The sequence below is a fragment of the Tinamus guttatus genome, unplaced genomic scaffold (genome assembly GCF_059628265.1).
Source record: "Tinamus guttatus ecotype Peru unplaced genomic scaffold, ASM5962826v1 Tinamus_guttatus_pri_ptg000472l, whole genome shotgun sequence".
In the NCBI taxonomy this organism is placed as follows: domain Eukaryota; kingdom Metazoa; phylum Chordata; class Aves; order Tinamiformes; family Tinamidae; genus Tinamus; species Tinamus guttatus.
The window spans coordinates 1,256,893-1,269,255 of record NW_028289006.1 but is presented as its reverse complement, the minus strand read 5'-3'; the positions used below and the strand labels follow the sequence as shown (position 1 = coordinate 1,269,255).

The 12,363-nt window shown below is 45.5% G+C and overlaps 1 protein-coding gene across 3 annotated transcripts in view; it reads left to right on the top strand.

Moving 5' to 3' along the window:
* TCF20 (transcription factor 20) overlaps positions 1 to 12,363 on the top strand; it is a 62,049-nt gene that overhangs the window by 13,809 nt on the left and 35,877 nt on the right. For all 3 annotated transcript variants that reach the window (XM_010213444.2, XM_010213443.2, XM_010213440.2), the window contains exon 2: positions 6,380 to 12,031. In XM_010213444.2, the coding sequence (XP_010211746.2) occupies positions 6,416 to 12,031 (5,616 nt within the window). In that variant the 5' untranslated portion in view covers positions 6,380 to 6,415. The remainder of the gene's footprint in view (positions 1 to 6,379; positions 12,032 to 12,363) is intronic.

The window sequence follows — 12,363 nt, the reverse complement described above, 5'->3', positions numbered from 1 at the left end:
ACTTTCTTAAGCATACCTGTGCCACTGGTTGAGCTTGAGAACAAATGATGTAGTAATGAACTTATATTTATGAAATGATACAAAATATGACAAAGTTTGAGCAGAATTTTATCATTAGCTATGATCCTAGAAATACAGTTTTCCTAGCCCCAACAGTCCAAGTATCAGCTTACAACATTTACCCATGTCAAGCTGCTGCTTTTGTCACGTTTCAGAATATAAATTTGACACAACACTTGCAAAGAGCAGAGCTAAACTGGATGTGGCAGTTTAGTTCTGGTGACATGGTGAGTGAGGTTTGAAGACTTGCAGACACGCACGCACAAAAATGGTTTAAAAATTGTTAGACAATTTGGGGTTATGCAAAAGAATAATATGTCAAATCATAGCAACATACAAAAGTTTTGGTTTGTTTGTATAATATTCCTTGTTGTAGTCGAATACTTCATTTTTGATGTGTGTGTGCGTGCGCTCACGTGGCTCCCCTGTAGCATAGGAAGAGGCAACAACTGAAGCTCAGAAGAACTCTCTGTGGCCATGTGGGGAAATGCATGAAATGGGAAGAGAACCTGGATCTCATCTCGTGCGATAATCCCCCAAGCCTTCCCTGCTCAGGGCTGACAGGCCTCGCCGGGCTCCTTCTGCCTCGCTCAGCTGTTCCTCACCCTTCTGTGAGAAAGGCTTCCTTAATTGTTCGGATTTGAACTTCTACGTGCTAACTTTCTAGAAAGATGCTCAGGCAGTTTTGTAAAGAAGATATGGCATCTGTGTGAGATGATGGAAACTAGCTAAAGCCACTTGCTCAAACCCTAACTCATCTAAGGAATCATTTGACAGAATTTTCTTTGGCCAGGACAAAACTCAGGTTTTGTTCCAGTGCCAGTATTACCCTTCATTTCCACGACACACGCTGCTAAAAATTGCTAAAAGTACTTGCACAAAGTATCGTGCCTTGATGAGAGCCAGATCTGAGTAGAATTTTCTCTATTTCTCTAGAAGTGCAATGGTGGATGAGCCTGCATCTGAGTTTCCTGTGTTTATTTTTAGTATGCAGAATTTTTCTTTTAATGGGGCAGGTTCGAAACAGCTTTATAGAAAAGTATGAAAAAAATCTTTCCTTTAGTCCAGGCTGCCCACAATTTTTGAAAGAGGTGAGCTGTGAATATTATTGCTTGGACAAGCTGGTAACCTTTTAAGTTAGTGCTGGCTATCTCGGTTGACTTGCATATCATATCTAAGACAGAAAACTAAAACTGATTTTACTTCTCTAAAAAGGCATAAAATGAAGCAGTGTTACTTCAGTTAATTTGCTAAATGTAGCTTTCTGTTTGACTGTACAGCTTGTCTACCTGCAAAGCAGCAAACGGATACACACACACACAAAAACTAAAAAAGGTGAAGCAAGTCAGTCTATTTGTAGCCATTGCCCAGGTGTGCAAGTAATAGCTGTACCTGCTGAAGTGAGGGTTAGTAGCTTGGCTTTGACAATGGAAATGATACTCACTCCGTACATGGAAATTTTCTTGCCTTGATATCAGGCTTTATTCAGACTCTGAGGATTATTTACTGACAAATTATGCCAATGAGTTGCTTGTGCCCTAGTTCTGACTTGGATTTTTATTGCTTTTTGCTTAGCATTTGAGTACAGCAACTGTTGCTCAGGGCAGTCTGTTTTTAAGATGATCCAGGGAGCAAGAGTGAAAATGCTAATGCTTGTAGTTTGTACAGGCTGTGACCAGAAATGGCCGCAGATACATGTATATCTCTGTTATTTGCACAGCATTTAGTAAATAGGTCTATTTTAATTCAAAGGCTGGACACTGCATAAAAAAAAAGTTATTCATGTACATTTTGGGCGTATGCAAAGTGCTGTCTTAATGTTTGTCACCTGTCTAACTACATTTTCTTTTCTGATAAGCATGCTAGGAAGTGAGAAGTCTTTGACAGATCAACGAAAATGTGCTGCATTTGATTGCTGCCTGAGCCTTCTATGCACAGATGGGTCACAGTAGTCAGCCCAAATCTAAAGAAAATTTTAACGAAGCAAAAAGACCTCGCTTGCCTCCTACAGAATTAAGTGATGCTGGTTTGGTTTGCTCTTTCATGGGCTCATCATTAAGAATTAAGCCTATCCCCACAGTGTTTTGCTGTTCAGCTGCCTTTCCCTGCGCTGCCCATCTATAAAGCTGCACGGCTACGTTAGCATCCGTGTCACCTGGGGAAATCTGGGCAGCTGTCCTGCATTTATCCCGTCTTTGATAATTAGGACAAAAAGGTTTAAGGATATATGTAGAATTGAAAAACTCAGCACGGTGCGTGGCAGAAAATCATTTCACACAGTAATGTTGGTGTGGGAGGGCTGGTGAACCCTGTTAATCAGTAGTGGTTGGGCAATCTCATATACATGCAGGGTTCGTTGGAAGATGCTCGCATGCTCTTGACTGCCGTTTGATAATCTTGCTTGCAGTGGGATCAGGATGCGATTGCTCCGTGTTTTGAGGAACTCCCATGTTAACAAAGTTATTCTGTAAGGGTGTTTCAGATGATTAAACAAGAAACAAAATCTGCATTGTAGATGTGCTTAAAAATAAGCTCACATGGAGCATGTGGGTTGAAAGACTCTGAAACGACTTCAGATGTTGCTCGAATAATTCTGAGATATGGATAAGAGGACCCACTGTGTCTCTGTATTCATGAATCGTGCTTTAGTGATTTAATAAATGAGGCTATTTCTTTATCACTCACGAGAGCTTGCAATGTGCTTGCTTTGCTCCTGCCAGGTTGAAGATGAACTTTGATTGCTAGGATATTGGGGAAGAAACAGAAACGTTAGAGCAGAAGGGAACAGCTTAGCAACTGTATTTTGCAATCTAGGTGGATATGTGGATGTGTTTAGATGGCTGTAAAGCTACAGGCTATAAATACTCAAGAGAGTCATGAAGCTTTATTGGTGGAGCTGGATGTACCTGTAGTGAGAGCGTAGGTGTGCTTGGCTTCTGCCAGAGTCTGGTCTTTCCTCTTCTGAAGCTCTGAATAAATGAAGACAGCTCTGCTGCTTTTCTATATATATATATATATGTGTGTGTGTGTGTGTGTGTGTGTGTAATATAAATGTTAAATTGTTAGTGGAGTACTTCTGGGGGGACTCTGCCCTCCTCTAATGGGCATGAGACTCAGTAGGTCATAGGCTGTTCTTCTGTGTCCATGCATATGGAGGAGTATGTGAACGTGTATTTTTAAATCCTTGCAGTAAGATTTTAACCAAATGTGATTTTTTTTTTCTGTGAATCCAGAATAGACTTTGAAGGCTTTGTCATCTGTCTGCATGTATTTTATTAATAAGACTTGCCTATGGAACTATTCTTGGTGGGTTAGCTGAGAGTCTAGGTGTTCTACAGTGCCATTATTATAAGGAAAAATGATTATTATAGAAATAGCAATAGTCTTGTGTTTATAGTGTACTGATGACAGGAAGTATCTTGTAAGTCTTTGGATATCAATGCTGTAATGGAGTAAAGCCCCTCCTTTTGTTTTTCTTTTCTTACTCCCATTACTAATGAAATGCCACATATTTTTTCACTGTTACGCTGCTGATCTTGTTACTCAAGTCAATCCCTTTAAGAGATATTCTGAAGAGATATGCTGAGGGAAAGCTAAAAACAGAGGATTTGCTTAAGGCAGCAGCAATTTAAGTTGTCCTCACTGAAAACTCTTATTTACTTTTCCGATCCAAGATAAAAATTGAAGGAGAAATGCATTTCTCTCCAGTGTTTAATGGGCTTCTGTTCTTAGAGGTATTTCACAGCACCTTGTCCTGCTCCTGTTCCAAAATATAATTAAATTATACTTTTTTGAATAGAAGAATAAACATAATTGGTGATCAGAAAGTTTATAGTGTAACACAAAACAGGCTTCCTGGAGCCTTGCTTGGACTATGCCAAGTAAGTTTTGTTACAACTGTATTTAAAAAATGAGCCTGAGGTTCTCTGAGGGACCGAGCCTGTAATGAGGATGAAAATGATGCTTTAATGAGAAGATGGTGCAAAGCACATTACTGCTGGGTAGTGAATTCGGCCTCCATAGCACATGGATGTTGCTGATTGTGAAGCCTAAAGCTGCTTTCTAACACCTAATGGTTGCAGTAGGTGTTTCTCTACTTTGATTTGGATGCTTAATTCCATTTGTGTGTCCTTTTTTTTTCCCCTTGCTTTTATTTTTTTCCCTCTATTTTATACCTTGGTCTGAGACTGAAAATGGGGCAAAACAAAGTTTGTTAGCTTATGAAAATTTGAGAACAGGAGCTTCTAACTGACAAAAGATGGAAGGAAACAATTCAGAAAAGTGTGGTTTTTTTTCTGTAAGAAACTCAAATTGGACTGATCAGCACAGTTTGGTTTTCACGGGTATAATTCATCTATATGTGTGGTCTTTAAAATGTTAGAAAAAGAAAGTAAGTTTTAGTGTCGTGCTGAAATTACATGCTAATATTCTTTTAAGAGCCATATTGTAAGATTAAAACTACAGTAGAATTGATTTCCAGGAAGGAGACAGTCAGAAGCAGAAGAATCATCAATTCAAGGTTGTCTTCAGTAACGTTCTCTTGGATGTCAAGCTGCACGAACTGAAGCCATAACGCAAATTTTATTTTTTTCTGCATCAGTAAGGAGTTATGAAGATGGGCACTGCAGTGTCTTTTGTGCGCACGTTCACAAAGTAGCAGAAACTCAAACGTAGATAGTATCCTGTTCTGAAAAAGACCCCAGTGATGAAGCTCTGTTGAGCAAGAGCCTTCTGTAGATAAGATGCTCCTTAATAAAATCCTGAGAGGCAGTCTGAAAGAGAATATAATGCCACGTGTAGTCTGCATCTTATTATCCATGTGTCTGTTTCCTTGGTGCTCTTTGGTGATCTTCTACTTGAATAAAAATTCCAGTGCAAAAACAGACTGGAATTCTAAGTGAATTCAGTTGAATGTGGCAAGCACAAAGGATCACTAAATGAGAAAACATAGTGCAGACAAGTCTTCTAGGAAGCCTCTAGTCTGAGGAGCCAGGATTTTGTTTCTCAGAAAAGTGCAAGTGTTGTATTAACACTTAGCTAAAGAAAGAGAAGGCTTTCTCTAGAAAGTCTGGGCTAGAAAGCCATAGAAGTCTGGGCTCTATCCAGTCTTTTTCCAGGAAGGGATAGCTGCAAGGCAGCATTTCATTTAAAGGCATACTGTGAAGTTGCAGCACTGGAGAACAGTAACAGAGCTTTCAAAGCCAGTAAGTTTTTGTCATCTATTTATTGGTTTGAGTTTTTTTATATATTTTCTGGTTTTGGAAATACCAAAAAAAGATTATATACATACACATGTTCATTGCCTTTTCTCAATGTCTCTAGTGATGTATTAGGCTCTTAGTGAAGGACTAACCAGGGTCCACAAACAGTCCTTCAGCTTGGTCCAGTCCTTGAGGATGACTGACAAGTTCCTCATCCTAAATAGAATACTGAGGTATATAGGAGGACCCTCCTGAAGTGCACTTGCTTAGGAGTTCTCTATGTAAATACAAATAGTCATACATGGTTTTCCAAAAAGTGTGGTCTGGCTTCTTTGATAGATGTTTTCAGTTAAGTATTATTGAAGGTAATATGAAGTCCTAAGGGAGTAAAGTTGTAGATCCCTTTGCACAGCTAGAGAGGACTCATCTGGAGTTTTCCATCTTCTGGAATGAAGCAGATTTGGGGAAAAGTATCACTTGTCCTGGTGTGTTGGTTTTCACTTAAGTGTCACTGGGATAGTTGGAACCGAGCATGGAACGGTTGTATTTGAGCGTGTAGGTGTCTGTGCTTTCAGTTTCCCATAAAGCCTTTTGTTGGGGTATCTGTGTGGACATCGGCCAACTGCATCTAAAGTGTTCTCCGAGCGAAATATGGGCCGACGGATGTTGTTCCTACTGTAGATCTCAGGATGCTTTGAGGATGATTACCTCGTTTAACCTTGTAGCAAATTATTTCCAGTATTACTACAGAGAATAGTTCAAGGATGATGGTGGTTCCCCTTCTTTGCCCAGCAAAATACTGCTGAAAGTTTGTTTCCTCTGAGGCACGAAAACTGACCCAGTTAGTGGCTGTAGAGAAATATTAATACTGAAAAAGTGCTCCAACTGGTGGTAGGTTATGAGCTTAGTTGTTCTTGGCAATGATTCCTCCTATTTGCACAGCTTAGAAGGTCCAAACAAGCACAAGCCAAGGGCCCAGGCCTTGATACTGTACCAGAAGTTAGGGGGCAAGTACTAAATGTTAATTGCTGCTGTTAAAACTGTAGAACAGTGCTATTCGTGTGCCTGGGAGATGTGGATGCTATAGTTTCTCTTTTCTTTCTCTTCCACCCCTCTAGGAGGGCTTTCAAGCTGTCGCTCTGCTGCTGAACAGCATGCAGTCCTTTCGGGAGCAAAGTAGTTACCACGGAAACCAGCAGAGCTACCCGCAGGAAGTGCACGGTTCATCCCGCCTGGAAGAATTCAGCGCCCGCCAGCAGGCCCAGATGTTCCAGAGCTTTGGAGGAAGTGCCGGCAGTGGACGTCGTGGAGCAACAGGAGCCTCTACAGCAATGCCTGGTGAGAGCTCTGGCCATCAGAGCTACCAAGGTTTCAGAAAAGAAGCAGGAGAGTTTTACTATATGGCTGCCAACAAAGATCCAGTGGCGTCAGGAGGGCAGCAGCCGCCTCAGCGCAGGCCTTCCGGACCAGTACAGAGCTATGGGCCCCCTCAAGGGAGTAGCTTTGGGAGTCAGTATGGGAATGAGGGACACGTGGGCCAGTTTCAAACACAGCACTCGAGCCTTGGGGGTGTATCCCACTACCAACAGGATTATACTGGCCCTTTCTCTCCAGGGAGTGCCCAGTACCAGCAGCAGGCTTCTAGCCAGCAGCAGCAGGTGCAGCAGCTGAGGCAGCAGATCTATCAGTCGCATCAGCCCTTGCCCCAGGCCTCCAGCCAGTCTGCTTCCAGCACCTCGCACTTGCAGCCGATGCAGCGTCCATCCACCCTGCCTTCCTCTGCTTCTGGGTACCAATTACGAGTGGGGCAGTTCAGCCAACACTATCAGCCACCTTCGTCCTCCTCCTCCTCTTCTTTCCCTTCCCCGCAGCGTTTTGGCCAGTCGGGACAGAGCTATGACGGCAGTTACAGTGTGAACTCTGGATCACAGTATGAAGGCCATGCGGTGGGTTCCAACGCGCAGGCGTACGGGACCCAGTCCAACTACAGCTTTCAGGTCCAGCCAATGAAAAGCTTTGAGCAGTCTAAGCTGCCCCAGGGTGGGCAGCTGGGGCAGCAGCAGCAACAGCAGCAGCATCCACCTCAGCAGGTAATGCAGTACTCGAATGCTGCCACCAAACTCTCTCTTCAAAGTCAAGTGGGACAATACAGCCAAGCTGAAGTTCCTGTAAGATCACCAATGCAGTTCCACCAGAACTTCAGTCCAATTTCTAACCCATCTCCTGCTGCATCTGTAGTTCAGTCTCCAAGTTGCAGCTCTACCCCTTCTCCTCTCATGCCTGGTGGAGAAAACCTCCAGTGTGGGCAAGGCAACATGTCTATGGGTTCCCGAAACCGAATCCTGCAGATGATGCCCCAGCTTAGCCCCACCCCATCTATGATGCCAAGCCCCAATGCTCATGCAGGGGGATTCAAGGGCTTTGGGCTGGAAGGACTGCAGGAGAAAAGGCTCACAGATCCGGGGCTGAGCAGCTTAAGTGCTCTAAGCTCTCAAGTGGCCAATCTGCCTAACACTGTCCAGCACATGTTGCTCTCGGATGCCTTGGCTCCTCAGAAAAAAAGTTCCAAAAGGTCGTCCTCTTCAAAGAAGGCCGACAGCTGCACAAACTCAGAAGGCTCCTCCCAGGCAGAGGAGCAACTAAAGTCTCCCTTGGCAGAGTCCCTTGATGGTGGCTGTTCCAGCAGTTCAGAGGATCACGGGGAGAGGGTGAGGCAGCTGAGTGGCCAGAGCACCAGCTCAGACACCACCTACAAAGGGGGTAACTTAGAGAAACCCAACTCCTCACCAGCAGCACAAGGCTCTCAGAATGAGCCATCAAAACTCAGCACCAGCCCTGCAGCTAGGGAAGATGCCGCCTCCCCTGATGGGAAGGAAGCTGTGGTAGCAGTGGAAGCCACTCCAAAAGTGAACGAAAAGGCAGTTGGGGTGATTGTTTCTCGGGAAGCCATGGCAGGAAGAGTAGAAAAGTCAGGTGGGCAAGATAAACCTGCACAAGATGATGTTTCCACAGCCACCCAGGCACCAGCTAGTGCTAGTGCAGCGAAAGAAGCTGGGCATACAGGACCTCAGACAGAAACTCAAGGAGGGAGTAAAGGGAGCAAAGGTGGAGATAACACTAACCATAACGGAGAGGGGAACAGCCAACCTGGCCATGCAGCTGTTGGGTCAAATTTTCCTGTGAGAACGGAACCTTCCAAGTCTCCTGGTAGTTTAAGATACAGTTACAAGGATAATATAGCAGCTGGTTTGCAGAGAAACATTGGTGGCTTTCCACAGTATCCTTCTGGTCAAGAAAAGGGGGATTTTCCAGGGCACAGTGAGCGCAAAGGCCGGAATGAGAAGTTTCCCAGCCTCCTGCAGGAGGTTTTACAGGGTTATCACCATCATCCAGACCGACGTTATTCTAGGAATGCACAGGAACATGCTGGGATGGCTGGGAGTTTGGAGGGAGCAATGAGGCCCAACATCTTAATTAGTCAGAGCAATGAGTTGGCCAATAGAAGCCTCCTAAACAAAAGCATGGGGTCTCTCCTCGAAGGCCCTCACTGGGGTCCCTGGGATAGGAAATCGAGCAGTGCAGCTCCTGACATGAAGCAGATCAATCTAGCTGATTACCCTCTTGCTAGAAAGTTTGAGGTAGAGTCTCAATCTTCTGCCCATGAAGGGGGAGCACTTTCAGAGAGGAGATCAGTGATCTGTGACATATCTCCATTAAGGCAACTTGTCAGAGATGCTGGTCCTCACCCAATGGGCCACTTAGGTTCTGATGCCAGAAGCGGACGGAGTGAACGTCTTGCTCCGGGTTTAAGCCAGTCGGTAATACTCCCTGGTGGCTTAATGTCCATGGAAGCAAAGATGAAGGCTCACAGTGGGCAGATCAAAGAAGAAGATTTTGAACAGTCAAAGTCCTCAGCTAGTCTCAATAATAAAAAAACAGGAGACCATTGTCATCCTCCGAGCATGAAGCACGAGTCTTTCCGAGGCAATGCTAGCTCTGGGGTGGCAGTCTCTGATTCTGCTCCAGACTACATTCCCCAGCAGGACAGCCGAGCACCACAGATGAGACGAGCACCCGGCAGAGCTGGAAGCAGCAGGGGTAAATCGCCTTCTCAATTTCACGATCTTGCAGATAAGCTGAAAATGTCTCCAGGCAGAAGCAGAGGCCCAGGAGCAGATCTACACCACATGAACCCCCACATGACGCTAGCAGAAAGAGTTAACAGGGGTTCCTTGCATTCTGCGTACTCCCAGAATTCAGAAGGCGCGTCTTTGGCTTCAGCATATCACGCAAATGCCAGGCCTCATGCTTTTGGTGACCCTAACCAGGGTTTAAATTCCCAGTATCATTACAAGAGGCAGATATACCAGCAACAGCAAGAAGAATACAAAGATTGGGCAAGCAGCACTGCTCAGGGTGTGATTGCTGCAGCTCAGCACAGACAGGAAGGGGCAAGGAAGAGCCCGAGACAGCAGCAGTTTCTAGAAAGAGTAAGGAGCCCCTTGAAAAATGACAAGGATGGGATGATGTACATTCAAGGTAGCTCCTACCATGATACTGGAAGTCAGGAAGGTGGGCGCTGCATTATGGGGAGTGATGGTACTCAGAGCAAATGTGCTGAACTGAAACATGGCAACCAGAAGATGCAGCATGAGTCTGGTTGGGACCTCTCCCGGCAAACCTCTCCTGCCAAAAGCAGCGGCCCCCTTGGAGTAGGCAACCAGAAAAGGTTTTGCCCTCCAGACAGCGATGGACATAGACGAGAGGAATCTACAGATTTGCCCAAGCCTGGTAATGCCATGCTCAGGCTCCCTGGCCAGGAAGACCAGTCTCCTCAGAATCCATTAATTATGAGGAGGAGAGTCCGCTCTTTCATCTCACCTATCCCTACCAAAAGACAACCGCAAGACATGAGAAATAGTGGCACTGAAGATAGAGGGCGACTGGTGGCTTCGGCAAAAGAAGCAACTGATAAAACATACAACTCCTATGCCCATTCATCTCAAAGCCAAAATGTTGGCAAGCCAGTTGCAAAGGGAGATTCCTTCAAGGACCTGCCAAGTCCTGATGGTAGGAATTGCCCTGCTGTTTCCCTTACAAGCCCGGCCAAGACCAAAATACTGCCCCCAAGAAAGGGGCGAGGATTAAAACTGGAAGCTATTGTTCAAAAAATTACGTCTCCCAATATTAGGAGAAGTGTTTCCACCAACAGTGCTGAAACCGGTGCAGATACTGTCACTCTTGATGACATTCTGTCCCTTAAGAGCGGACCTGAAGGAGGAAGTGGGGCTGGGCACGGACCAGAGGCTGAGAAAAGAAAAGGAGAAATGCTCTCAGATCAAGTAGGGCCAGCAAGCCAGGGTGTGAGCAGTGAAATAACTCTCGCAAGATCTTCAGAAGAGTGGCCAAGCAATGAGGATGATAAAACCAAGAAAGAAAGCCCTGAAACTGCCACTATTAGTAAAGAAGGAACAGGGTCTGGTGGAGCGCTACCACCTCCTCAGAAGCCAGGTGGTCAGGGAAGGTCTGATGGATCTGTAAGCGGAGCTGGAATCGTAACCTTTCCCGACTCAAAAACAGTCTCCCCTTCTGGTGCATTTACTTCTGAACCAAACCCAAAGCCCGAGGAAAAAGATGGAGATGTGACAAACATTTCACCCAAGCCAGACGGTTTCCCTCCAAAGGGATATTTTCCCTCTGGAAAGAAAAAGGGGAGGCCAATTGGGAGCGTTAACAAGCAGAAGAAGCAGCAGCAGCAACAGCAGCAGCAGCCGCAGCTGCCGCCCCCACCGCCGCCACCCCCGGCACCCGCGCAGCCTTCGGAGGGGGTCGTTGGGGGGGAGCCCAAACCCAAGCGGCAGAGGAGGGAGAGGCGAAAACCTGCAGCGCAGCCGCGGAAGCGGAAGCCTCGACGGGCTGCTCCCATCGTGGAGCCTCAAGAACCAGAGATTAAGCTGAAATATGCCACGCAGGCTGTCGATAAAACTGACACCAAGAATAAGTCCTTTTTCCCTTACATTCACGTGGTGAACAAGTGTGAATTAGGCGCTGTGTGCACAATCATTAACGCGGAGGAAGAGGAGCAGAACAAACTGGCGAGGGGGCGGAAGGGACAGAGATCTTCAACGCCCCCTCCTAGCAATGTGGAGAGCAAAGTGCTGCCCACCTCAACTTTCATGCTGCAGGGCCCTGTAGTAACAGAGTCTTCTGTCTTGGGGCATCTGGTGTGCTGCCTGTGTGGCAAGTGGGCCAGCTACCGTAATATGGGTGACCTCTTTGGTCCTTTCTACCCCCAGGATTACGCAGCCACCTTGCCCAAGAACCCGCCTCCAAAGAGGGCCACAGAAATGCAGAGCAAGGTCAAGGTACGGCACAAAAGTGCTTCTAATGGTTCCAAGACAGATACGGAAGAGGAGGAGGAACAGCAACAACAGAAGGAACAAAGAAGCCTCGCTGCTCATCCCCGCTTTAAGAGGCGGCACCGCTCTGAGGACTGTAGCGGAGCTTCTCGGTCACTTTCAAGGGGAGCTTCTTGTAAAAAAGCAACCACTGAGGGTGGCAGTGGTGGTGAAAAGACTCCTTTGGACTCAAAACCCTCTATGCCCACTTCAGAAGGTGGCGCTGAGCTGGAGTTACAAATTCCTGAACTACCTCTTGACAGCAATGAATTTTGGGTCCATGAGGGTTGTATTCTCTGGGCCAATGGGATCTACCTGGTCTGTGGCAGGCTCTATGGGCTGCAGGAAGCTGTGGAAATCGCAAGAGAAATGGTGAGTACCTAAACTTCTATGAAATGATGAGATGATTTGCAATGAGTATAACATTCTGAATATTTTTTTTCCTTGTCCTCTTGCAAGTCTGAATCAAACATCTTTCATCTGTAAATACATCTCTAGTGTTGCCCTTTTGATGGCCCAGTTTAGATCTCTGCTACACCTGGATGAGATAGATTTTTCAGGCATCAAAGAGCTGAATTCTTATTACCTATTAAAATTAAGTTTTGTATGTCCAATCCTTTCCCATGACTAGATGATTTTTTTATCTTCTTTATTCTGTCCTAATAGATAATAATGCTCTTCAGATCTTTTCTTGGAAGTATATA